Below are 27,738 nucleotides of genomic sequence, written 5' to 3'. Positions count from 1 at the left end.
TGCTCAGTAACTATTTGTTAAATAAACATAGGAATCCATTTCATCCATCTACTAAAACATCCACCTCCCTTCTGTTTCACACTGAAGAGTCGCCCCTTAACAGGGAGAAGTGAAAACCTATGATCCACAGGCCGTTTCTCTTTGTGGAGAGTTGCAGTCACATTTCAACCTGATACCGTCTCAGTTTGAGTTCCCCTTGCACAGTGGTTCTCAGCTAGGGACGATGTTGCCCTGGGAGGACAGCTGGCAATGTTGGAGGCTGTGGGGACAGAGCCAGGAGTGCAGCAGTTTCCAGGCTCTCGGCCTCACATAGAAAGGTAATTACTCAGGTAGTAAATGGCCATCAACTGTGATTGGATGGCCATCAGCTGTGGCTAGTTGGCCGTCAGCTGTAACCAGTGAGCCATTGGCCACTAATATAACTGCTGTGGCCTACACTAGCAGAAAAATGGGGGCTAGCAAGAAGATGGTGGCTGGCAAGCACAGATTGCAGTTAGGATGGCGGGTGGCAGATAGTGTGGCAACCAACCCAGCCTGTGTCTCCAACCCAGCCGCCAGCGAGAATATAGTGCTGTGACTCCCTTATCTATGGCTCCGTGGGTGTTCCTTTTTGGCCTCACCATATCCTGCGTTCTTATGTGGGGAGCAGGAGCTGAGACCCCGTAGGCCGCCCTGCGTGACAAGGCATTTTTGGTTGTCACAACTTGGGAGATGCTATTGGCATCTGCTGGGTAGAGGCCAGGGCTGCTGCTAAACATCCTACAATGCACAGGACGGCCCCCAGAGCAAGGAATTATCCGTTCTAGAATTTCTATAGTGGAGAAACCCTGCTACAGAAGCAGACTCTGAAACAAGTGTAATAGTTGATTGAGAGGGGATCCTAGGACACCCCACAGCAGGGAGCAGAAAGCTGACACGGAGGGGAAGGGAACAAAAAAGAGTGCATTATCAACCTGTTACTCTTCTGGGCAACGGGAACCTAATCCCACTGGGGGCTCTAGAGAACAGTAAGAAATGTGGGCTTCAATGTCATCCCAAAGGAGGGCTGAGGGCGCTGGGAGTACTTATCCACCAATCCCATCGGTCGTTGGTGGAGGACAGTTTGCAGGGGCCATTCGTTCTCTGGCTCTTCTGACCTGCTAATCTAATAACCAAAGAAATGCTCAGGGGGAAGAGACACAGCTGCTGGCAGTTGGATGAATGCAGGGAGCGCTGTGGTGGTGAGGCTGAGGGATGTCAGCGGAGCACAGACAGCCTCTACCGCAGCTGTTTTGGGCTCAGGAAATCAGGCCCATCAGCATCACCTGGATAGCTTCAGAAAAACAGATTCCTGGGCCCTGCCCCCAATACTCTTACTTGGTAGATCAGGAGCAGGACCTGGAAATATGTATTTTCAATGTAGTAGGCATTCATTCATTCATGTCTCCGTGTCAGGCCCTCCGGGAGATACTGGGAATATAATTTTAGGGGGGAAACCAGTTCCTGCTCTACATCCTTTACAAATAAATATATGGGAAATTTGAAAAGGTCACCAGGAAGCATTTTATGAGTATAATTCATCTTGAAGACATAAATGCAGATAGCGTTGCCCCAAATCTTCATACAGCTAAAAAATAACTTAGGAAGGCCCACGACGGGAAGAGAGGAGAGGGTGAAAGGGCTGTGCTTTGTTGGTTTTCCTTGGTTTTGGGACACTTGCAATGAAACGCAGCCAGTGGGGCTTGGTTACCATGTATAGTTGGCCATTTCTGGTCTCTGGATTTCAGGTGACTATCACCCTATATGGCCTGGATGGAGAGAGTGAGCCCCACCACCTGTCAGACCCTGACATCCTGGTTTTTGAGTGAGGGGGAGTGCATGTCTACTTACTCTCCACCCTGTTCCCCCTGGGGGAACTCAGGAGCCTGCGGCTATGGCATGACAACTCAGGGGCCCGGCCATCCTGGTGAGTCATGGGTGAGCAAACCACGAGAACCTACTAAGCACCAGGTGAGAGCTGGTGCATTTGCTACCTTGCTGATCCTCAGAAGTCTCTACACGACACATGGAATGGATCCCTAGTTCACAGATACGGAAACTGAGGGTCAGGGAGGTCCACCAGTCCACAGGCCACATAGATTGAATCAGTAGTTAGGAGAGAAATTAGAAATTGCAGCCCTGGGGTCCAGTGCTGGCCCACCCTTGGCACTTTTGCAGCATCAACCTGTCATTAACCTGCCCTCAACCTGCCAGTTTCCCCATCTGTAAAATGGGATAGATGTCTATCGTTAAGATAAATCCTGCCCAATAAGATACTAAATGAGATACTGAGCTGATTCTCTGGTAGAAGCAAGAACAGCTGACGCTGCTGAGCACTCAGCTAAGGTCATCTTCACAAATACCCTCAGAGATGAGTACTGTTATTATCAGTACTTGTTTTACAGGTGGGAACATCTAAGCTCAGGGAAGATAAGTGACTTGCCCAAAGTCACACAGCTGGCAAGCTCAGAACGAAAACTCCTCTCCATTTAGTCTGAGCCCAAACCAGTGACTCAGATGAGTGGTTTCCAACCTGACCACCCATCAGCAGCTGGCAGCTTTAGAAAAGCGAAGCATTTATATTGCTGTCTTTGATTTACTGAAGGGATTAAACATTAATACTTTAAGTGCCTCAATAAGTTGGTTCCCACAAAGCAGACTCTGAGATGAAGTTGAGCATGCAGAGTGTTTATCAAGGAATGCCTGGGATCAGCCCATAGGAAGACAGGGAAAGAGGCAGGAGGAGCAGAGGGAGAAGTTGAGCTGGAATGCAGCCCAAAAGCCTGGCCGACCCCAGGGGTAGCTCCAGAGCGCTCCAGAATTGGGTTGAGATGCCCAGGTCTTGACGCCCAAGTACCACATCAATCTGCCATTGGATGTCAGCCTCCCTGGAGGGTGTGTGACCTCAAGGGAGGTGGCTCTGGCATGCCTGACAGGGCTGTCCTCCCAGAAGTGAGAAAATGCATGTCAAGAGCTTCTTAGCATGGTCCCCACTATGCAGTAAATGCTCAATAAAGACTGGCTGCTGATATCATTACTAATCTTATCAACTGTAAAGCAACAGGGAAACAGGCTGCTGCTGGATCTGACATCCCAGCAGAGGGGAGATGATTTCATTTCTCCCCCAGGCTTCAAAGTCCTAACTCAGGTTAGATGATGCCCAGGAAGTCCTAAGTCCAAGATAGACGGGAGGCTCATTGTCTGGGAGGAAGCCCACCGGAGGATCAGGTTTTGTGTACTTAAGTCTGCACCTCCCTGAACACACACCTTTAGACAACCTGGCTTTCCTCACTTGTATCTGGATGCTGGCCCTGGGCTTGCTGCCCTGTGTCGGGGTTAATCGTTTCAGAATGTACTCTCTTGCAGCATATCTGTGAAAACATGGCAGCCATCAACACTGGCTCTCTACCCTAGCTGACTCCCCACAGGAGGCCAAGTTCACCCACTGAGCAGAGCACTTTGGTCACGGCATCAAGACCAGTGAAGCAAAATACAAAGTCTCTCTGTCCAGGAGTTCTTGTTCTTGGGTCAGGTTTTCAAAGGTGTTACCTTCGTGGTATCCAAAGCAGTCTTGTCCCCTGACCTTGCCCTCAAAAGTGTGTGTCCCAGGCCAGCCCGGTGGCTCAGGCAGTTAGAGCTCCGTGCTCCTAACTCCGAAGCCTGCCGGTTCGATTCCCACATGGGCCAGTGGGCTCTCAACCACAAGGTTGCCGGTTCAACTCCTCGAGTCCCGCAAGGGATGGTGGGCTGCACCCCCTGCAACTAGCAATGGCAACTGGACCTGGAGCTGAGCTGTGCCCTCCACAACTAAGACTGAAAGGACAACAACTTGACTTGGAGAGAAAAAAAGTAAGTCCTGGAAATACACACTGTTCCCCAATAAAGTCCTGTTCCCCTTCCCCAATTAAAAAAAAAAAAAACCTTAAAAAGAAAAGAAAGTGTGGGTCCCTTCTCCAAGTACATGAGCCGGGTGCTGGTGCATGACCTGGTGATGGACAGGAAGTGGTATTTCCTCTGCAACTCATGGCTGTACATCGACGTTGGAGACTGTGTCCTTGACAGAGTATTTGCGGTGGCCACAGAGCAGGACAGGAAACAATTCAGGTACTTTTTTTTTCTTTTTAAGCAAATGTTCTTCATTTTGTTCTTTCATCTCTAGGGAAGCTGCACCACAATCCAGTGCAGCCAAATAAAATCACTTTTCAGGTATCAGGACTGGGTAGCTTTGAGTGTGTGACATTAATGACCAATCAGTTTTCCTTGTTGGGACTGAAAGGCCCTGGAGGGACAGGGACCCTCCAAGACAGAATTATCTTCAAGTGCTGAAAATGGTTCAAACAGTTATCGATATTTCCTATGAATGTCGCAGAATAATATTTTTATATGAGTGAACAGACTGATCTGAATAGTGATCCAACGTCTGGTCATTTGGGTCTGCTTCTTCATGTTATTTAACACTAGATGGATCTTCTAGCATCTGTCTCCTTTTGCTTTACTCACTTCCCTCCACATCTGTCTCCAAACACACAAAAGCAGATACAAATTTATACATGTGTGCACACACACACATACAACACTATAGATTGTTGTTTTTGTCATCTCTTTTAAAATGGTGTCTTTTTTCCTTTAATGATGTAACACGAACATCCTTCAGGACAATATGTTTGGGTCAAACGTTTCCTTATTAGTTGCATAATATTCTATAGAATGAATGTCCCACAACTTATTCAACCATTCTCCTATAAGTCTGTTTCCAATATTTAAAAATCAAGAGACTTCACACACACACCAAAATGGCAAGTGTGGAAACGCTGAACCAGCATTCCTGCACGGTACCAATCTGCTGGAGCTGAGTACCACCCAGCCTTCCTCTTGTATGGGCCACGTGCTCTCCAGTTTCCCACAGTCCTCACCACTCCTTATTGTGTTACTTCCAACCCACTTCACTCATTCACTTGACTTATTTACATCTACCTGGGCCCCGTTAGGCATTTGGGTTTGTGACCTCTACTTTAAATGGCTTTTGAGTTAGGCTCAAGAAAAAAAGCCTGTTTTTAGTCCATTTACTGAAAAGTGACTTATTCCTCCCAGCTGCCACTGTGAGTCGCTCAGGCTCCAAGGCAGAAGAAGTCTGAATCAGAGAGATGTGGATCCCGAGAAAGGTATAACAAAGACACGCGATGGACCACTCGCCTGCTACTGGCTTGCGGCATGACCTCGGATACGTCTCTCGTCTCTCTAGGTCTCAGCTTCCACATCTGAAAAATGAGTTGCTCAATGTGCCGACTCCAAAGGGGACCTGCGCAGGCCCTGGGAAACGACGTAGGTAACATGCTGAGCCATCACTCTGAGGGGCTCAGCGTAAGTGCCCAATACAGGAGCAGGTATTATCCTCCAGTTGCATCAAAACGTGCGACGCCTGGAAACAAGACAAGGAGCTCTCTAGAGGCAAGACTGTGTCATTGCTCCCATGACACCCTGGCGCCCAGCAGAGCGGGCATGCAGAACAGGCTCACCAGGTATTTGCTGGATGAGTAGAACAATCAAGTGGAAAAGCACTGTTGTTGGCAACTGACCTCTCTCTTTATGCACCTTTACATCGAGCCCAAGCCACCAACACATCCCAGAGTTACGGTCCAAGTATTGTTCAACCCTGGAGGTTCTGGCATTGACCAATCAGAACAGGCGCCAGCTGGGACTGTCAGCTCTGCACACTCAGGTGAATCCGGGCCCTTGAAGAGCTCCTGTGGTTAAACTACATTCTAATCATAGAAAAAGAATACGGATTAAGGACAACGTGGTGCCATTTTCAGAGACCCTGTCTGGCAATTTTTATTCTCTCAAACTGAGTCTGAACCTAGGATTTTTTTTTTTTCAGATTCAATGCAATATCTCTTTTTTTCTTTTTTTTTTAGGGCCCAGAATTTTTAACCACTATCCTCTAATGCTCTAGTTATATCTAATCCAATAATATTATAGTTACATTATTACATTAAAATTTTAACCAAAATATTAATTGCCAACACTGATGAACACTCACCTATACGACAGCTACTTTGCCAAATGCTTTAAAGGTGATCACTTTATATCCTGTCAACAATCTGGTGAGGCAGGTTCTGTTATTACCCCCATTTTATTGATGAGTAAACAGAGGTTCAAAGAGCAAAGGAACTTGCCTGAGGTCACACGGCTAGTAAAAGCACAGTCTAGGATTCCAACCCACTCTGTCCAGAGTCCCGTCATTAACTCTAAGTGATGCTGCTATGATGCTGTATTTCTTCTATAATAGGAAAAAAATAGATGATGAATCATAGAAACAAATCCCACCCTCTCACCCCAACACTTCTCCAAAGAGACCAGTCTTCTCCAATTCCTGTCTCCCTAAATGCCTTTCCCTCTCTCCCTGCCTGTCCACAGCCACCTGTTTTTCATGAAGACCTCCATGGGCTTCCAGGACGGACACATTTGGTATTCCATCTTCAGCTGCTCAGCTCGGAGCAACTTCACCCGTGTCCAGAGGGGGTCCTGCTGCTTCTCCTGCTCCTTTGCACCATGCTGAGCAGCATCATGTTCTGGGGTGTCCAACTGAGCAAAAAATGGACGTGGGTAATTCCCACAGTCATGGCGGTCCAGGCTAGTGGCTGAGACACATCAGTCGTCACTGCCCCAGAAATGCCATGCAACTCCAGATCTCCCGAGACAACCCTCAGTTTCAATAATTCACAAGAGGGACTCCCAGAAGTCAGAAGTATTATAGTCATACTTATTACAGAGAAAAAATATTACAGATTAAAACCGGGAAAGGGCAGAGGCACATGGGGCAGGGGCCAGGGGAGACCAAGCACGGAGCTTCTAGTCTCCTCCCAGCAGAGCTGTGGGCAGTGCTCACTCCTCCGCGACAACGAGCATAGAGTATTGCCAACCAGGACAGGATGCTCAGCCAAGCCTCGGTGTCCAGAGTCCTTACTGGGCTTGCTCACATAGACGTGGCTGAGCCCCGGCATGGCTGACCTGGGGCTCTAGCCCCTCTAGAAGCTGAGGTGATACTTTGTGGCCAAGCTCCCCACCACAGATCACATTGTTAGCATAGACCACTGGTGTGGCCCAGGACCCCAGGTAAACAGAGGCATACCTACAAGACATGACATCCCAAGGGCTGAGAGGTCACCTCCCAGGAGCCACTCAAGAGCTAGCTCTCTCTTTGGGCAAGGTTAACCCTCCCTGTAGAGCCACCTTCTGAGAGGGGGGAGGGGACTCTCCATTGACCCTTTCCCTCCCTCCGCCCCAGGTAAACTGAATTCACTTGGCAAGAAGTGATGATTGGGCTGGAGGGCACTGCCCACAGTCCACTGTGAGGAGACTAGAAGCTCCATGCTTGGTCTCCCCTGCCCCTGCCCCATGTTCCTCTGCCCTTTCCCGGTTTTAATCTGTAATATTTTTTCTCTGTAATAAGTATGACTATAATACTTCTGACTTCTGGGAGTTCCTGTAGTGAATTATTGACACTGAGGGTTGTCTTGGGAGATCTGGAATTGCATGGCATTTCTGGGGCAGTGACGACTGATGTGTCCTGATGTGTGCCACTAGCCCGGACCGCCATGACTGTGGGAATTATCCACGTCCATTTTTTGTTCAGTTGGACACCCCAGAACATGATGCTGCTCAGCATGGTGCAAAGGAGCAGGAGAAGCAGCAGGACCCCCTCTGGACACAGGTGAAGTTGCTCCGAGCTGAGCAGCTGAAGATGGAATACCAAATGTGTCCGTCCTGGAAGCCCATGGAGGTCTTCATGAAAAACAGGTGGCTGTGGACAGGCAGGGAGAGAGGGCCAGGCATTTAGGGAGACAGGAATTGGAGAAGACTGGTCTCTTTGGAGAAGTGTTGGGGTGAGAGGGTGGGATTTGTTTCTAAGATTTATCATACACATGCATACACACACTTACATATACACACACATGCACACACACACACTTTTTGGGTACCTACCATGTACAAAATATTATACCTTCATTATAGATTATAGGCTGGAAGCCCATCGAAGGGACTTCCACTGTACTCATGCACTCAATAAGCATTTACTGAGCACCTACTTACTATGTACCACACTTTGAGGAATACAGCCTGGGATGCGACAGTTCAAATCCCTCTTTTAGGTGACAAAATAGAAGCTCAGGATGGTCCAACATCATGTCTCAGTGGGCAGAGCTGGGATTCAAACCCGGATTGTCTGACCCCAGGACGAACGCTTTTGACCATCTGCTGCCCACCTGCCCTGTAGCTTGCATCTCCTTACCCTACGTGGGCCAATTTGCAGGATATGTGGAGACTCGTCAGTTCCCTGGTTGAAGCTCTGAAGGTGCCATCCCCTGCCTTGGGCTGGGACTCAGCAAACCTGATGGACATCAACCAACTGCTGGCCTTGGTGGAAGACGTCATCTGTCTGCAGAATATGGCAGGGCAGATGTCCTGGGAGGAAGCCAAAGAGAGAGCGGAACCTTTAACACTCACTCTTGGGTCTGTAGAAGTGAAAGGTAAATCCTGATGTTTCTGTGCTAAGAGGATGCATGTTAGAGCCAGGTGAAGACAGGACTGAGGGCCACGATTATTCATCAGGGGGTCAAGAAGTCCCAGCACCGTCCCCCTTACTGGCCCCCACTCCAACCACTTGCCACTGCCTCCCTGTCTGCACCACAGGCTCCCTGCTCCCCTCACAATGCCAAGCTGCCTTCCTAATACAGGCCTTTGCACCTGCTGGTCCTTTAATCTAGAACATTCTTTCCCCTCTCCTTGCTTAGCTAATTCCCACTCAGCACTTAGTCTTGGTTTAAGCATCCCCTCCTCAGGGGAGGGACCCAACCTCCCACCACAACAGGGTCTCCAGCGACATGCCTGTAAACTTCTCTGCCAAATCATGAATTGTGTGAAGAGTTGTTTAAAGTCTGCACCGTCTTTCCTGGAACATGAGCAACTCTGTGAGGTGGGAGTCATCTGACTATCTCGTCTGTACTGTTTCCTCAGTGCCTGGTCCACGAGGCTGGTCCCATACAACACATAGAAAGCATGCAACAAATATGCATGGGATGACCCCAGCATAGGAGGTCATTACGGAATGCACAGAGTAAAAAGGCACGTTCTTCCTCCGTATATAGTTAAGAAGAGCATTGGCCAGCCTGGTAACTTGGGCCATTCAGAGGAACCACCTCTGGGTCCTGACTCTGCCATTGATAGGCTGTGTGACCTTGGACAAGTTACTTCAGTTCTCTGTTTCTTTTATCTGTAAAGTGCTGGGGAGGGGGGTGCAAAGTCGAACCAGATCCATTTACTAATGTGTGGCGCAGAACACAAAATGATGGACAGGGCAGTTAAAAACAACGAAGAACACTGAATCGCAGAGTAAGAAAGTTACTCCTCCGTTCTCTTCCAATCCTCCTAATTAAGTCAAGGAGAAAGTCTTAGTTTGGTACCACTGTGTCTTTAACACTTGTTAATCTCTGTTTGGCAGAGAGATAGCATGCCTCAAACTCAGAGCCTTTTGAAACAATATTCAGCTAGAATTTGGTAACATAGTTTCATTTTTATTAAGTTCTATGTATAGTACATTATTCTGGTTTGTCCCTTTCCTGTCCATCTTCCACCCAGATCAATGGCCGCCAATATTTAGACAAGGATGTCCATTAGAACTTCCCGCAATTCTATAGCTACACTGTCCAATATGGCAACCACTGGCCACATGTAGCTATTGAGTATGTGAAATGTGAAACTAAATTTTTAATTTTAATTAATTTTAATTTAAACAGCCACATGTGGTGAATGGCTGCCAAACTGGATGATGTGGGTTAAGAATGCTGCCATTTTTAACATACAAAGCTGGTCAAGTCCAAACCTTATTTAGGATATAAAAGCGGAGTCTATAGAATGGGGAATTTGAATTCCTAACTCTTGGCCCCTCCTCTGATACAGTGAATTAAATTTTCTGGTGTGAGACCAGGAAACTGCATTTTTAACCAGTCATTTTGGTGACTTTTTTGTACATTGAATGTTGAGTCGCTGCCTTCAAGACAAGGTCCCAACTCCTGACTTTAGCTCTCCAGGCCCCCCAGGCCAGGCCCAGGCTGACCTCGTGGTCACCTCACCTTGACCCCCATGCTCCAGCCACCCTGGTAGAGGTTTTGCTCTGAGGAGCAGGGCTTGGACTGCCCGTGAAGGTCATCCCCGAAGGAGCTCTGCTGATGCTGCACTGCACACTTAGCCCTGCGTCTGGGGACGCTTGCTTCACAGCATGGGCCCTAGGACATGGACTATGGAGTCAGCCAGACCCTGGGGCTCTCCCAGCAGCAGCAGCTGCTGTGCAATTTTGGACAAGTTGCTCGTCTTCTCTGAGACTTAGTTTCCTCCCTATAAAATGGAAATATTGATCCACTCAGCTCCTTGGCTTGTTGCGAGGACTGAATGAGATCATAAGACACATGAAGCACGTAGGCTGCAGCCCGACACAAAGCAGGTATTTAGTAAGTGGTGTTATGATTAGGAGTGACGGCACCTTTCAGAAACATTGCTAGAACGCTTGCAACAGGAAGGCTGTTGATGCTGGAACCTTTAGCTGCAGCTGCAATGAGGGAGGCCCAGGTCGGGAGGGTTTGGGAGGAGGCTTGAGTCAGAGGGAGGAGCAGTCTACGTTGCCCTAGGCCTTTACCAACAGCTGGTCTGAGACGAGCCTTCTCCACCCATGTATTATTTTCTCATTCACTTCTCACTGGTGACTGGATAAGGTTCACGGGGTGGGGATGCTTCAGGGCCCTTATTGCCCCCGGAGAATATGCCCCTGGGTGCCAACCTCCCAGCTTAGGGTCAGGGGACCCAGGCCTGGTTCCGCAGTGAGGTCGTTTCCCTTAGAATGCACAGGGAATAGTGGAAATGGTCAACTTTGTATTTTTCTTGCAGTAAGTACATATTATCTCTATTTTAAAACAACAACAAAAAGTGAATGCTTTTTAAAAAATTTTAGGAAACTGAATTTGAACGAACCAACTGTAGGAAAACATTCCCAAGTAAATCGGGGGCGGTGGGGGGGAGAACTTGGCCACTGACTGGATATTTGATGCTATTAAGAGATTACTGTTAATCATTTTAAAGACTGATAATGACAGTCTGGTTTGTTTTTACAAAGAGACCTTATCTTCTGTAGAAGCATATTACAATATTTAGTAACATGACATGAGGCTTGCAATTTGCTTCAAAATAATCCACATAGAGAGAGTGGGCGAGGTGCAGGTGAAACACGAATGTCCATGAGTTGATAATTTTGAGTAATGAATATGTGCAAGTTCATCTCAACATTCTCTCCACGTTTGTAAGTTTAGAATTTTTCATAATTAAAAAAACTTAAAAACAAAAGATTAAGACTGACCATCTTTGGCACCAGGCGAACCTGGGTTCAAATTCAAATCTTGTGAATATTAAAATATTTGCAGATTCACTTATAAGTACTCCAGAAAAAAAAAGTTGCGGGGCGGGGCAGAGTAAAACAAGATTGGCAAAAGTAACTGTTCTTTTCTCCTCTATGTATATATAAGGAAATTTTGAAAATGCCCTTGATAAAACACTAACGGGAACATTCAAATCCTAACCAACCAAGTGGGCCTAGTGCCTTCCTTACCCCATCTTTCAGAACCTCAGGTTTCTTGTGGCTTGGCACATAGTAAGTACCTGTTACAAGAAAGCTGGTACTAACACTATTGTTTTTATTGTGGGCGGTCTGCTTTGTCAGCACCAGCTGATACACTTTCTCTCCCTCGTCCTCCAGGAAACATGCAGTGTCTGACACCTGAGGTGGGCCTGAGTGCCCCTTGGAAGGACAGTGTCTACAGGCAGTGTCTTTACCTTCAGCTGGAGCATGTGGAGCAAGAGCTGCGGCTGGTAGGGCCCAGAGGGTTCCCCCAGGGTCAGAGCTATGTCTGCACCCTCAGGCAGCTGCAGATACTGAAGTGCTGACTCCGGGGACAACTGGGCACCCCAACTCCGTCACAAACAAGGTAATCCACTCCCGTGGGTGCTGAGTGGGCACCTCCCTCCCCGGCCTAGGGCGTTCGGAGAGAACTCATCCCAGGCAACCCCGGAAGTATGCTCACCCGGACCTCCCCAGGCAGAAATGATTCAGGATACCTGCACAAATTCTGGTAGCGGAGCTCTGAACAAGAAGGCAGTTACAGCCCTTTGTATAGCATTTTGCAGTTTATAACCATTTTTAAGTGGGATGTTTCCTAATTGTGCACCCTTGGACAAGTCCTTCAACCTCTCTGAGCCACAGTTTCCTCATCTGTAAAATGGGAATGATAATGCCTATCTCCTGATTCAAACTTAAAACAAAATACATTTTTAAAGATAACTAGTGAAAGTTTGTGTTGGGGAGAAAAAATTTTACTCTACCCTTCAAGGTTCTTCTGGCTAGTCTAATTAAATTGACATGAGACAGATTAGCAGGGGGGAAACAAATTAAATTTTTGATAACATGTATACTTGCTGTATACATTGGAGAAACCCAGGGAAACTGAGTAAATCACCAAAATGGGAGAAGCCAGCACCTTAAATACTACTTTCAGCTAAAGACAAAAGATGTTGGAGGTGGGGAGTCAGCTATGGGAGGTCACCAGGAAAGCACAGCAAACAAGAGTAAAGTTGTTATGCAGATTTAAGTCTAAGCCTTCTCCACTGATAAATTTCTAGAGATTTAGATATTCTCCTCTTCCTGGTACACTGAGGAAAACACCTTATAAATGGAGATTTCCTTTATAAGTATAAATGTTCTTTTACAAAGGGTAACTTCTACTTGGTTTGCAGAGCTCTGCCCTTGTCTGCTGTCTCTTAAAAATAACCATCCTAACATAATCAATATCCTCAAATAGGCATATTTTGGGGTGGCAAACTCTGCTCCCCTTCATTTGAATACAGACAGGTTATATTAGATGACATTAAGGAATGGTTAATTTTGTTAGGTGTGACAAGGGCACTGTAATTCAGTAAGAAAATGACAATTTTGAGAAATATTCTGGAGTAATTAGGGATGATTTTATATCTGGAATTTATTTTTAAATAGCCCAGCCAAAAAAAAAAAGAGGGTGGGGATAGGTTAAACATGACAAGGAGGTGATGGTTATTGAAACTAGTCGATGTGGGTTCCTTGTGCTTGCAGATTTGTGTATGATGATGAATTTTCACAATAAAAACTTCTAAAAAATTATATAGTACCAGCCTTCTAGGTCTGCCATGAGGAATAATGGAGCAAATCTGTGCAAAGCAACTCACGTGGGGACTGGCTCCTAGTAAGAACTGAATAAATGTGACCTTAATAGAATATATAGATAGTTAACCTAAAAATAAACAGCAAAGTGAGAGGCAACAAGCCTTTATTTGAGATCCATAAGTAGCTATTCAGGAAGCACTGATTCAGGCAGAAACCCAAACAGTGTTCTGATTAGGAAGTAAAGGCAAGGGGTATTTATGAGAAAGGGAAGAAGAAATAGAAGGAAGGAGTTTCTTCTATGGCTGTTAATAAGCTAAGGAAGGCATTTCTATAGATGCAAATAAGCTAACATAGTAATGCTAATTATAAAGAATGTCTTTAATTTTCATAATGTCTGCTTCTCTGTTAGCTTTACAACATTGTTTAGAATACAGTGGTGCTTTAGGCCCAGACTAAAGGTTATTTTGCCCTTTTTTAACATTCCAAAGGCTTAAGGAATAAGATGCGCAAGGCAGTGCCTCTGGGATGGCAGCTCCTACTCCGTTTTGAACTGGCTCTGTTTACAATATTTTTTACAATAGGTATACTGCATAGAATATAGAATAGCCCTTTGAAGCAGGTACAAGATACAGAGGAGAAAACTGAGGGTCTGAGAGGTCAAGGAGCTTGGCCAAGGTTACACAGCTGATGGGGTGGAGGGGGCATTTTAACTTGAGCCAGGCAGACGTCACTCTGCTTATATCCACTTTGCACTGCAGCTCCCTGAGAGCAAGACCCCTTGCGGCCTGCCCTGGTGGTGTGTCCTGGTGGGCTGGCTGCTGGTGGCAGCCACCGGCGGCGTGACAGCCTTCTCCACCGTGCTGTACGGCCTGCACTAGGGGCGGGCCAGCTCTCTCAAGTGGCTCATCTCCGTGGCGCTCTCCTTCGTGGACAGCGTGTTCGTCACCCAGCGCCTGAAGGTCAGGGCCCCTGTGTGGCGGCCCTTCCCCCCTCTGCCCGCACTTTGCCTCCTGCCAGCTGCCCTGTTCTTACTTGAGCTGCTCCATCATCTATTCGTTCAACAAACCTACATGGAGCACCACCTCTGTGCAGGTCCCCGGGCAGGGATGACAATGAAGAGGATCTCCATGACAACCCACACTCTTGGACACTCACTCTGGGCCAGGCTTGTGGTTTTCCAAGAAACTGGCATTTTATCATCAAAATCACCGTCAAGAAGGTCTTTGCCTCCATTTTATAGATGAGAAAACCTGAAATTAAGAAGTTAAGGTTATAAACATCCTGCACTAGGCCACACATGTAAATAGGAATAATACCATATTTCCTCAGTTCTGAGATACTTTTAATTGTGAGATAGGCCAGCAATTTACAGGAACTTGACCTTCAGATAAAAACCTCAAGTCACTAAATGTGTACATCAATTGGAAGATACATTCCTATTTCTGAAAAGTAAAGTTACTGTCAGAGTGGAAGAAATACTGAGCCCTGGCCTGGAGCTCAGGGCCACAGCTTCCCTTGGAAAGAGTCAGATGTCAGGAATATTGGGGGGGGGTGGGGGGAGAGGAACTGCAGAAAGGAGGGGACATTTTCAGTGAATCCTTACTCAATTAGACTCGCCAAATCCCCCACACCCATTCTACCCTTTGGTCCCCTGTCCTGCCCCAAGTAGCATTTATCAGAAGACTTCAACAATTCCCTCCACCTCCCCCAACCTAGTCTGAGAATTTTAAGAACAGAGTCCTGGGCCCTTTTTGTTTCCAACCAAACCACAGAATCCTGCTATGCTTGTGCACTGTAGGTGCTTGGGGGATGAAGAAACTTTCCTTTACCCTCAAGGTTCTTTTGGCTGGTTTAATAATTAAATCTACATGAGACAGATTAGCAAGAGAAAAATAACCAAATTTAATCCATACGTATGCACGGGAGGAACCCGACATACATGAGAGAGTCAGGGAGCCTGCATACAGGAGAGGTTCAAAGACAGAAAGGGAAAAGGAGGGATGTATGGCATTCTGAGCAAAACATCACCTTGGGTTTTCAGGGGGGAGGAAGGTCATTGCAGGACAGTAAGAAGAGCAGGTACGAAGTAGTTAAAAGCTTGCCCTGCCCTACAAATAGGTCATAAAAAGATATTTCTGGTAATAACTCCTATTATGGGCAAGGCCCCTAATTTAAATTCTTTAAGGGAGAGGTAAAAGTTTCTCCTGAGCTTGCAGAGTCTTGATTCCCTCAGCTCAAAATAATTCACATGCCGAAGTGGCATATTTTGAGGAGCCCTTACCATGCAGAGTTAGTGTAAGGGAACTAAGGGAATTGCTTAATACAGGAAGAAGGGGAGGGAGGAAGGAGGAGCAACTCACCATACTGGAGGGACAAAGGGGAAAGAGAAAGGCTGAGCAGCGGGAGAGCAGTCGGTGGTAAGGCCCAGGGTATGAGGGAAGCAGGGTGAGCTCAAGGATTTGCCAGGCTCTGTCTGGTTGGTAGCAGGTGCACGCAAGCCCTGGCCCTCACCCTTCAGAACCACTGCCCCTCTCTGCAAAGGCTGAGCTGGTTCCTACCTGACTTCCCCAGCGGGTGGCTCATGTACCCAGTACACAAATGTGGCCCTGATCCGGCCCTCTCTTAGACCAGGAGTTAATAGTTTCCCACTGGGCTTAGGGCTCAGGGCGAGTATTTTCCAGGTGCTGGGGTTTGCTGCCTTCTTTGCACTGGTCTTGAAGAGAGCAGAAGATGAGGAGGAGCCTATGGCACCTCTCCCGGGACATCTGTCCAGCACAGGTAATGGTGCACAGATAGAGGCAGGGGCGGGCCTGGGCCCGAATGAGGCTGAGAAACCCGAGAATCCCTGCCACTAGGATGGGCAGTCCTGTCCTCAGACTCAGAGCATCACTCCCCGTCAGCCCTTCAGCCGTGATTGGTGAACACCCCCAAACCACCCAGAAACAAGTGACTCCTTCATGTCTCTTGCACAACCTTGTTCCTTCTCTACCTGAGCCTTTCTCTCTGACACCCACGCATGACCCCCTGTCCAGAAGAGGGGCCCTGAGAGCCATGCTCTGCATTGGCCATCATTCTCTGTGTAATCCCAATCAAGCAGCTTTCTTCTCCAAGGCTCAGGTCCCTGGTCTTCAGAATGAAAACTGAAAAAGAACAAGCGTGCGGAGGCTGCAAAGCATCACTAGAAGTTAGAGTTCTAGGACAAGGGCTTGCAAACGATAGCCAGGGGCCCAAATCTCGCCGACCACCTGCTTTTGCAAACAGTTTTACTGGAACACGGCCATGCTGAGCCCTGGTAGAGGAGGCCACTGACCAGCACCCCTCCCCCAACCTGCTTTCTCACTTCCCAACCAAAACTCCTGAGGCTGCTGACAATGAGAAAATTATAAAAACAAACAAGCAAACAGAACAAAAGCAACCCTCTAATAGTCCATGCAGAGATCTTGACTTTCAGGGAAAACAAAACAGGAACTAACAAAAGCCCAGGTTTCTACATCATTACGCAGTGAGGTTACCCCCACATGGGCCTGTATTCTTCCACTCTGGATTAGGGTTTTGGCTTTGGAGATCCAAAAGGTCCATTAAAATCTTATTCCCAACACAAGCATAATGTTTCTCCAAGGAGAGGCCAGCCTCCTGACTAATTAAATATTCATTAAGTCATTCCTTTGATAATTATTCAGAGAGTACTTGCTGTGTGCCAGGCAGTGCTATGGCTTAACATGATTTACATGCAATCCACTTGTAAACTTGTAATTCATTTTTGGTTCTCACCGATTTTAGTAAATGTATAGAGTTGTGCAACCATCACCACAATTCAGATTCGGAATAGCTTCATCACCCCAGAAGGTTCCCTCTTGCTCATGGAAGTCAATCCCCGCTCCCACCCCAGCCCCAGGCAATGCAGTACGGTCTGGATGGAACAGGGCGCTGCCCTTGGAATGAACAGCCCATTTGGGGAGACACATTAAATAAGGAAACGCACAAGTAGACACATAAGTGTGAACTGTGATGAGAACTGGGTGTGGGAGAGTAAGAGAGTGCAGGCCTCTCTGCTGAGGTGCTACCTAAACTGGCCCCTGGAGGATAGGGGAAGGGACGGTTTGCACACAGGGCGTGTGCAAAGGCATTGAGGTGGGACACATACATTTTCATTTGTATTTGATAACAATTATTGACAGTGTGGCCGAAGCACAGGACAAGAAAATGAGAAAATGGTTCAAGATGAGGGCAAAGAGGTGGTGGGGAGCAGGTTGTGCAGGGCCTTGCAGGACCCGGGTCCAGGCTAGGGTTTTGGAGTGTTTTAAATAGGAGAGAAGCACGGTCTGTTTGTGATTTTAGAAAAATTACTGCGGCTGCTCCTGGAAATCAGAGGTATTAGGTAAAAAATGGAAGTGGGGAGGCCAGGAGGAAGAATTCTGCAATGGGCCAGACAAGAGATGACATGTGCTGGTAGTGGGATGGACAGAAGGACATGGATCCAAAGACAGTTGGGTCAATACACCCCCACCAGAATGGTTAAAGTGAGAAGACGGACCACACGCTGACAAGACGTAGAGAAACTGGAACATCGTATGTCGCTGGTGGGAAAACAGTTAGGCAGTTCCTCTCAAATCTAAAAATGAACTTATCATACACCCCAACAATTGCACTCTTGGACATTTATCCCAGAGAAATGAAGACTTATTTTGATAAAGGAACTTGTACACAAATGTTCATAGCAGCTTCATTTGAAAAAGCCAAAAGATATTTGACCACTCCTAGGAATCCACCCAAGAGAAATGAAAATGTATGCCCCCTCACACCCCCCTACGTGAATGTTCATAGCAGTATTATTCATAACAGCCCAAACCAGAAACAATCTAAATGCCCATTGATGGCTGAATGGATAAACAAAAGGGAGTATAGCCATACGGTGGAACACTACTAGTAGTGGAACACTACTCAACACTAAAAAGGAACTGATAATATACACAACAACACGGATGAAAACCAAAACATGCTAATTTGAAAGAAGCCAGATACAAGACACGACGTACATATGATTCCACGTACGTGACACATCCAGAAAAGGGAAATCTACAGGGACAGAAAGCAAATGCACGGGGCTGAGGATGGGAGCAGAGTGAAAGTGGGGACTAACTTCAATGGGACATGAGGGCACCTTTAGGGGTGATGAACATGTTCTAAAACTGAGTTGTTTTAAATTTACTATAAATTTACTAAAATCATTGCATTGTAAACTTCCAATGGGTGAATTTACAAAAATTATAACTCGGTAAAGTGATTTGAAAAAGAATATACAGGAATTAGACATGGCAGGACTCTGCAACATTGGTTACCCTTCATTCTGCCATCTATCCAAGCTTCAGAAGCGTTGGGACCCGTCTTAGAGTCCAGGAACAGGAACGCAAGGAAGGCAGCGTTCGGGAGTCAGGAAAACTTCACGGGGTAGAAGGCATTTGTGGTTTCAGTAGGAGGAGAATTCTCCAGATGGAGAAGGAGGGACGGAATTCCCGGCACTGGGATGGCATGGGCCGAGCACAGACGGCAGTGTTAGAAAGGGCCCCCACAGAGGCGGAACAGTGGATTCTACTTGGACCTGGTTGCAAATGAAGAGCCTGGTTCCACTGCCCATTTGGGGGACTGTCCTTGTGTCCTTAATTCCACAGACCCCTCTGTCTTGTTCCAAGTATGAAGAAACAGCAGAAAAGATGTCTACCAGCCATCTCTGGCTGCTGACATTGAGAAGATGTAAACCATCCACCTCAAGGAACAGAAAGTGTTTGTCCTAATTAGAGAAACGGTGGGTAGGCAGCCAAGATTACCCACGAGTGATCTTCCCACTTGCTGGTTCTCAATGCAGACTCAAGCAGACACCATGCAACCTCTGACAGCCCCTTGGATGTTTTTCCTACGTACCAACTCACCCCAGCTTCTCCCTGACACTTAAAATCATTCGGTGGCCCCTCATGGCCCTAGGATCACGTCCAAACTCCTACTGTGGCTCCACCCTCACTAGGTCACCTCTCTCAGCCCCCTGTGCCCTGAACTCCAGTGACACGTCATTCTGCAGGTTCTGGGACACAGTGCCTACTCCTGAGCCCAGGCCTGTCCCCAGGCTGCTCCATCTAGTCTGCGGGAAGGTGCTCACCTCCCCTCCCCTCCCCACCTTCCCTTCTGGCTAAGTCCTCTTCTTCTGCATTCTCAGCCCCAACGCTGGATCTTCAGACAGGCTTCCCCTGGCCCTCTGGCCAGTAGTTTTCAAGCCTTAGTGTGTGTCTTAGTCTGGGTTCCCCACAAAATGATTTGGGTACAAGTCGTAGGGAGGTGATACTGGAAAGCACGTGTAGGGAAGGAGAAAGTACAGGGGGAGAGAAGGAAGCCAGTGGAAATTGTGACAAGTGGGTTTCATGCGGGCAACAGGCTCAGTCCTGCTGGGAGGAGCACGTAGTGCACACCCCCAAGCTGTCACCCACCAGGCCATGGGTGAAGGTGCAGCTGAGGAGGGCACTGACCATGCACCATGCCTAGCCTGCCCTTCCACTGGCCAGAGCTGAGAGCTGGCGGGCTTGTGCAGAAGGAGTAGCGTGTGCAGAATGAAGAGGGCTGAGGGATTTGGGCAGAGCCCTGGGAAGTTATCCTGGGAAGGGGTGGGGGGGGCTCCAGAATGCCAGTTCCCAGGCCCTGGTCCCAGAGATTCTGGTTCAGTCAGGCGTCACATCTCCACATGATTCTGATGGCCGGCCTCCTAAACTAAATCTTTGTATTTGGGGTCCTTCTGTCACACTCACCTGTCTCCTACAAGACAGGTGAGCTCCATGAAGGCAGGGAACACATCTGTCATCTTCATTGCTCCATCCTCAGCATTACAATATGGCAGATGCCCTATTTTTTAAAAAAAATTATATTTAAAATGCACTTATATAGCATGAACTCTGTGCAGGCACTATTTCAAGTGCTTTGTAAATATTTTGTTGACTCCATCACAACGCTGTATAATACAATTATTATCCCCATTTCACAGATGAAGAGAGTAAGGTTCAGGGTTGAGTCGCTTGCACAGGGCACGTGAATAGGAAGTGGCAGAGCCAGGACTGGAACCTGGGCAGGAAGCTCATGGTCTGTGGACTCCAATCCTTTCTGCAGTCTCTATAAGAATCAGTCCCACTGTCACCAAAGGGTCAAGTAGTTGGTCTACAAGCCCACAATTGTTCTGAGCCCCTGTGCCATTCTATTGCCTGTCCTGGGCTTTAGGGAGTCAGGGTCCCTGCCTGACCAGGGGCTGCGCCTCCTTTCCCAGCGCACCTGGGCTTCCTGTGGACGCTGCTGCTGGTGGCCTATGGGCACCGGGACCCCAGCGCCTACCACTTCACCAGACACCTCCAGCACAGCGTCATCCAAGGCCTTTCAGCCATCCTGAGTTTCCAGGAGTCCCTCATGTGGGCCCGCACCACCCTCATGAGCAACCTGTACAGTCATTCCCCACCCCAGGACGTGTGTCAGTGCCCTGGGGCACCCTTCTTTCTAAGGAAAGGGTATGGGTCGCTGTCAGCATCAGCCTTATAGAGAACCAATAATCTCAAAAGCACATGCTTTAAAGGAGAGACCCTCAGAAGACTGTACACAGAGAGGGGCCCTAACCCTCCCTCGATGCGGAGTGGAGAACTTCCTAAATGAGAGTTGGCTGACCATAAATGGGCTAGGCAGAAATGGGGTACCAGGCAGACGGGACAACATGAGAAAAGGCAAGCCCAAAACACCATGACACGTTCCTGGAACGACAAAGCACTGAGTGTGGCTGCAGTGTGAGGTAGGACTGGAACACCAGTGAGACGCAAAGCAGAAGAGAGCAATGGCAACCAGACCATAAAGGTCTCGAAAGTCCTATTTCTTGCTCAAGGAAATAAGGAGCTATTGATGAGGGAGTAACATAATCAAACCTGTGATATAATCAAACTTCCAGAAGGACCCTTCTGGAAACACATGAGTTGGAGTAGAGGGTGGGTAAGTTAGTATGCTGGGGCTAAACAATGGGGCTGATGCAGCGATCAGGGCAGGGTGACGGATGAAGACAACATCAAAGGGTAGAATCGATGGGCTTGCTGACCGTTAGGATGTGGGCATTGAGGGGAAGGGCACAGATGGGCTGCAGGTTGATGACTGGGTGGTGGCGGTGCCACTCCCGAAGAGAAGTTATGCGGGAAGTGGCCCAGGTCCAGGGTAAGGAGACGGTAATGAATGTTGCCTGTGATTGGCCAGGCACTTCTCTGGGCTATCTTTATAGTCACATTAGCATCCGGGCAGGGAGATCGGAATGTGTTAAGACGATCTGGCTTGCTACATTTACCCATCTATTTTTGATCTTCAGGCTTCTTCACTGATGGGAACTCCAAACTGGTTGGCAGTGCCCAGATTCGCCAAGTGAGAGTCCGGGAAATCTACTGCACTTTTGCCCCACAGCTGCAGACGTCTCTTGACGGCTCCTATGCACCATCTTCCCTGGATGATGAAGATGTGTCAGGCTATGGGGAAGGCTGGAATGCCTCCAACCTCAATAGCGGCCATGGCTTCACCCAGGCGTGGCAGTACCAGAGCCAGAGCCAGCGCCGAGGGTATCCCATCTGGGCAAACTGCATACCAGGGAGGAGGTTACGTGCTTCCCTGGGAGACTGATCACCAAAGTGCATCAAGGTAAGGCTGCCTTGATTCACGTGCAGCTGAGGAAAGCCATTTGTTGGAGTCCAGGTCTGACTGGCAAGTGCAGGCTTCAAAACAGGGCTGAGCCAAGCTCACTGGTGTCATTTTGGGGGATTCAGAATTACTCAGGTCATCTTTTCAGGCCCTGGGAAACTGCGATCTCAGAGTTGGAAGTCCCTCTTTAGCATTCTCAGCCTGGTGATCTCAGTCTGGTGGCCTCTGCTAGAGCCAGTGCAGGGATAGGGTGCTCAGAGTCGTACAAAACTCTCCACCAGGCAAGTGGGAAGTGGTTAAGGCTTAATTAACCTTACCAAGAATCATGCAGGGTCTGAGGCTTTACCCTACTTGTAGCTAATGAGCTAGCTTGTTACTGTTTCACGGATGTAGGCGGAAGATATGTGACTCCTGAGTTAGAGACAAAGGACTTTATTACAGCAAAAGCAGTCGCAGAACTTCACTGTGGTTTGAGTCAGTTCCCCACTGAGGGCCATGATAGATGCCTGCATGTGCAGTGCGTAGCAGGACCAAAGGGGAACACTGAGCTTGGAAGCATTCACTGCTTTTATAGTGGCAGAAGCCTGCTGTTTGTGCAAAGGAAGATGCCACCTCACTCCTCAAGGTTGCCCACTGCAAACACAGCCCTGAGAAATGGCCTGGGTGAAGCCGACCCAGGGCCTGGCACTCCTGGAACAACCAGAATGGGGACGCTCAGGGCCCCTGCAGACCGTCTCTCCCAGCACACACCGACTCAGAGGGCCCTAGCTTAGAAGCCCTGGCACTGCTCCTGTGCGCTGTGTAGCCCCAGACAAGTTAGTGGGTCGTGTGAACCCGTCTCCGCCATTGTATTATCACAACACTGAGGTTGTTTATGATGGCAGGACCCTGGCCCTGCCTATGACACAAATAAAAAACTCCCAAGAGAACAACTGGCATCCCCTGGGATTAAGGACAGGCCAAGAACAGCCTACTTCAGAAAAAGGTCTTTTCCTGTCACTTGGAATAACTGATACTCTCAGCAGCTGCCTAAGCCCGATGTTTTACGTGGCTCCTCTAACACCGTGGTCCTCAAACTTTAAAAAGCGTCATAATCCCCTGGGGGCTCATCAAAGAATGGATCTCCAGGCCCCACCCCGCTGCAGCGTTTCTGATTTGGGAGATGGGGGCGCTGCTGAGAATCTGCATTTCTAATAAGTTTCCAGATAATGCCAATGTTGCCGGTCTGGGGACCCCCACCTTGAGAACCTGTGCTCTGACAGCCCAGAGATCATGGGTTCAAGGTGTTGCCCCACGGCGGGGGGAACATGACCTCTCCCAGGAGCAGCCCCAAAGCCCTGTGGCCCAGGGAGCAGAGCAGAGGCAAAGGGAGAAGTCCCAACAGGAAGCTCTGGTCTCCTCCCCAGGCTGAGGGGGGAGGGAGCCGCTTCTGACAGATGCTCCTGCGAGCCCTTCTTCCCACCGAATTCTCCAGTATCTCTGACGACACCTGGCTGGACAGCCTAACCAGAGCCGTGTTTGTGGAGTTCACTGTCTACAACGCCAGTGTCAACCTGTTCTGTATCATCGCTCTGACCCTGGAGACCAGCGCCCTGAGTGGGCACTTGCCGGTGATCCCATCTGCAGTGTTCCAGAAGACAAACACCCACCCACCCCACCTCCCCACCTCTCCACCCCCCACACCCCCGGCTAGGGCCCTCCCACCCCAGGGCCAGAGCTCCAGGGCAAACAGTTGTTTGGGAAACTTGGGGCAGGCACCCAAAGGCAAAGCTTCAGGGCTGCTCCAGCTTTATTCCTAGCGGACCCCTCGCCTCTCCTCTCGGGCCTTGTTTCCCAAGTTATCCTAAGAGAACCCAGTTGGGGTCTGAGGGCAGCTTATATGCCTGAGCTTCGCACTCTCCTGGGGGTGGGGGTGGGGGCTGGCAGTGGGGCTGGGAGAGGGTGATCTGGGAACAGTATTTTACAACTTGTACCTCAATCTACAGAGCAAAGTGCATTTTACATCATAATCCAACACATACAAATATACACAACTGAGACAAAAGCTTCAAAAACATTTCCCTTAACTACACGTGATATACTCCGATATCTTCTGTTCTACTCTTTCTCCCCATTCCCCCACCTTCCGCCCTTTTAATGCTAATCACAATCTATTGTAAACACAGACCTAAGGCCTCTTCAGCTAACCATCAATTTGCCTAAAACTCAACCACCTCTCCTTTAAAAAAAAAAAGAAACAATTAAAAAAATATGTATTACTTTTATTTAAATGTAATGTTGGTAGTTTTTTAAAAATTTTCAGAACTGTGAAAAGGCCTTCCATTATTATCATATTAACTTCCATTATCATTCCTGCTGTCAAAAATTTCTTTCAAATACTTTTTTGGGAGCTTATTTTGTACCTCTTTTGTTTTCCTAGTTTTTTTTGTCATCTTTGTGGCTTTTTAAAGACCTCTTAAACAACTTGTCCCCAAACACACCTGATTCAGTTATGTTTTTTTGGGTTTTTTAAAAAGATTTTATTGGGGAAGGGGAACAGGACTTTATTGGGGAACAGTGTGTACTTCCAGGTCTTTTTCCAAGTCAAGTTGTCCTTCCAATCTTAGTTGTGGAGGGGCAGCTCAGCCCCGGGTCCAGTTGCCCAGGGGGCGCAGCCCACCATCGCTTGTGGGAGTTGAGTCAACCAGCAACCTTGTGGTTGAGAGCCCACGAACTGAACCGCCTGAGCCACAGGGCTGGTCCCCAATTATGTATTTCTACAAATATGAAGTGTGGGACAGGTTTCAGGTCTAGTTGATCAGCAGGCCACTGAAACCAGTAAGGACTCTGGCTGTTTGCATCTCTCCCTTCTGCCGTTCTTGGGGGTGGCTTTGTCTTTGTAGGCAGAAGCCTTATTAACGAAATTGGTTTAAAAAAATCATCACTAGAAACACCATTTCGATACAAAAAAAAGGAAAAGACATACAAATGGATGAAAGATCATTCAATGAACAGTTGAATTTTAGGCATATTGGTCAATAGATGAATGATTCTCAGTGTTCAGATGAAACGGCTTTAAATGTCCAGCTTGCAGAACACTGATGCTGGGTGGGTGGGTGTGCTTTGGCTGGAGGTGACTGAGGGCGCAAACAGCCAGCACCCAATGCAGAGAGTAGGGGGCGGGTCTTCCATTGCAGCTGCTTTTGTCCCTTCTCATCAGTGCATTATCTTTGACATCCGTTTAGAGGATCCTTTAGGTCTGTGGGTCTGAAAAACATTCATCTTCTCTTCTGCCTCTGGCCCACCCTCAGAAGGGCTTGACCTGGAGTCATCCCGCTGATGACTTCTGGTCAGAGGTGGCAGCGGTGAGTGTGTGTGTGGGGGTGCCAAGGATGGGGGATGGCGTGAGAGCAACACACTCTGCTTCCCAGGAAACTTCTTTGCACACGCAGACTTGCAGAGCCTGTGTCTGTATCCCTGCACCTATGGCTGGTACCCCTTTGTGGTGGCTGCAGAGGTCCTCTACCTCCTGTTCCTTCTCTACTACATGATCGTGCAGGTGAGGGGTGGATTTGTGGCTCCACGGGCAAGGACGGAAATGGTGGAGTGCCCACTCCCTCTCCCACCCTTTCCCTCCTCCCTGGGGTGGGGTCTGAAGGAGGAGGAGGGAAAGGTTCTGCTTACCTGTTTGCCATGGCAAACTTTTCAGGTCCCTTCTGCTAGTCCTGAGGGCTGACCTGGCTCAGGAATCCAACTTGAGCCCTTCAGAGGAACTAAGAACTCAGAGGGTGGTCCTTTGTGGTTGTGAAAGATGGGGGGCGGGGAGCAGGGGTCCTGTTTCTGCTGAACTGAGACCTTCCAAAAATGCTAGAGGTGGAGGTTTTCCACAGCTGGGGGTTCTCTGAATCTAGATTGTGGAGGGTTTTATCACTTTTGTTCTCACGGGTGGCCCCTGAGAATTAGGAAGAAGCCCCCTTGCTGCCTTTCCCACCATGTTGCACAATGTAGGGGCAGATGTTGACGATGATGAGGGTTTCAGGATGCTGGGAACACATCTATAGCACATGATACACTCCTGCCCCTCCTTCCACCAGAAATGGAAACCAGATATCTTCAAGGGGCATCTTAGCCTCCCCCAGCCTCTGCTCCAACAACCACAGCAACCACTTTAAAGTAAGAAAGATTCTTCGAGTGCTTACTATGAGGCAGGCATTGCGCTAAGCACCTTATGCAGATTTTCTCCTTTAACAACACGACGAGACAGATCCTATTAACTCCTTTTCAGAGCAGGAAGCTAAAGTCCAAAGATGTGAAGTAATTTATCCAAGTTCGGAACTGAATCCCGGAGAGTCTGACCCCTGATCCTGACACTCAACCCTTATGCCACATAACCGGCCTCATAAACCAGGAACCTACACAATCTCTGAGTATCACCAATTCAAACCCAACAGCCAATAGTGGTCCAATAGCAACTTTAGTTCCAGCATTTCTCTAAGAACGTCAAAGGAGGCCCATCCACCACCCCTCAGAGCTTCATTCCTCTCCTCTCAGCTGCCCTCACACTCAGCCCGCGGCTGTTTTAGGAAGCCTCTCTCCAAAACCCTTAAATCTTTCTCAAAATTGTTTGAGCAGGTTTCTAAATATCCCCCTTGCTCCACCCCATTATAATGGAAGGGAACTTAGCTTTTTACCATCCAAACACTAGTCCTTCCTCCATAAGGGTGGGTGGGGGAGGGAAACTAAACAGACAGTAAAAGATTCTCTTGAGTGGAAGGGGAAAGGAATGGGAAGGAGGCCGAGAACACGCACAGAATAATTTTTTTTGATCTGTGACACCAGTTGGAGAAATAGAATTAAAAACAGTCTCCTGCCAATCCAGGAAATCTCTCCACAAAGGTAGGAAAAAAAAAAAAGAAAACGACTTAAAATTACTTATTTTAAACTTTATATGTACCATAAAATTTACCACGTTAGCCATGTATGGTTCAGTGGCGATAAGTACAGTCACATTATTGTGCAGCCATCACTATCATCCATCTCCAGAACTTTTCTCCTCTTGCAAAACTGAAACTGGACCCATTCAATAATAACTCCCACCTCTCCCCTAAGAAAACTTTTATTGTTGAAAAAGCATTAAACCAGAGTCTGATATGCATCCCACGCAATCCGCTAAAGAGACTGCAAAGACAAAGAAATCACACCCTTGGCTACCGCCAGGAAGATACAACCCATTGTATATACATTCTTAAAATAAAGGCTCATTAATCCTTAAGAGGACTTACAGCCCCATTTGTTCCACTAGTCCATCTTAAATGCTCTTAGTAATTGGGATGGCCACCTGAGTTTGCTAATTACCTTTATCAAAAAGGAAAAATAAACCTCTCCTATGTTTACAACAGGGGGTAGTTTTGCAACGTGGAGCCAGATGCCTGCCATTAGGCACCTACCCTCTCCAGGAAACCGACGGGGTGCTATCTTCCTTGATGATTACATTTCAAAGAGATGGCTCTCAGGTCCTTGAGAAAGACATTCCTGAGTTGTAAAACTGGCAGGAGGCTTGTTTAGCTTTTTAGAAAAGATTTACATACATCTCAAAACGGCAGGGAAAGAATTCACAATTACAAGTTTTCTTAAGTAAATGCTCTATGGTGGGGGACTATCTTTCCTCTCCCCCCTTCTTTTGCATCAGAGAGAATTAAAAATGTTCGTCTTATTAGATGCTGGATTTACTCTTACACACCCCCAAATCCTGCAGCTCAGATTAATGATGGCAGCAGATAGGGTCTGTGCACAAAGTTGGGGAGAGGCCC

General features: G+C 47.9%; 1 protein-coding gene across 1 annotated transcript in view; it reads left to right on the top strand.

Moving 5' to 3' along the window:
* The window catches only part of PKD1L2 (polycystin 1 like 2), a 64,327-nt gene that overhangs the window by 32,603 nt on the left and 3,986 nt on the right, over window positions 1-27,738 (top strand). The window contains 17 exon segments of the mRNA XM_033129226.1: window positions 1,767-1,949; window positions 3,977-4,122; window positions 6,436-6,551; window positions 6,554-6,595; window positions 6,598-6,627; window positions 7,309-7,369; window positions 7,606-7,801; window positions 8,297-8,549; window positions 11,822-12,038; window positions 13,983-14,217; window positions 15,940-16,036; window positions 18,928-19,065; window positions 20,559-20,741; window positions 21,624-21,885; window positions 21,887-21,949; window positions 23,424-23,545; window positions 25,360-25,487. Of these exon segments, the coding sequence (XP_032985117.1) occupies window positions 1,767-1,949; window positions 3,977-4,122; window positions 6,436-6,551; window positions 6,554-6,595; window positions 6,598-6,627; window positions 7,309-7,369; window positions 7,606-7,801; window positions 8,297-8,549; window positions 11,822-12,038; window positions 13,983-14,217; window positions 15,940-16,036; window positions 18,928-19,065; window positions 20,559-20,741; window positions 21,624-21,885; window positions 21,887-21,949; window positions 23,424-23,545; window positions 25,360-25,487 (2,472 nt within the window).

Source organism: Rhinolophus ferrumequinum, chromosome 15 (assembly GCF_004115265.2).
Source record: "Rhinolophus ferrumequinum isolate MPI-CBG mRhiFer1 chromosome 15, mRhiFer1_v1.p, whole genome shotgun sequence".
Classification (NCBI taxonomy): Eukaryota; Metazoa; Chordata; class Mammalia; order Chiroptera; family Rhinolophidae; genus Rhinolophus; species Rhinolophus ferrumequinum.
The sequence above is the reverse complement of the archived record's forward strand: the minus strand, read 5'-3'. Positions and strand labels throughout refer to the sequence as shown.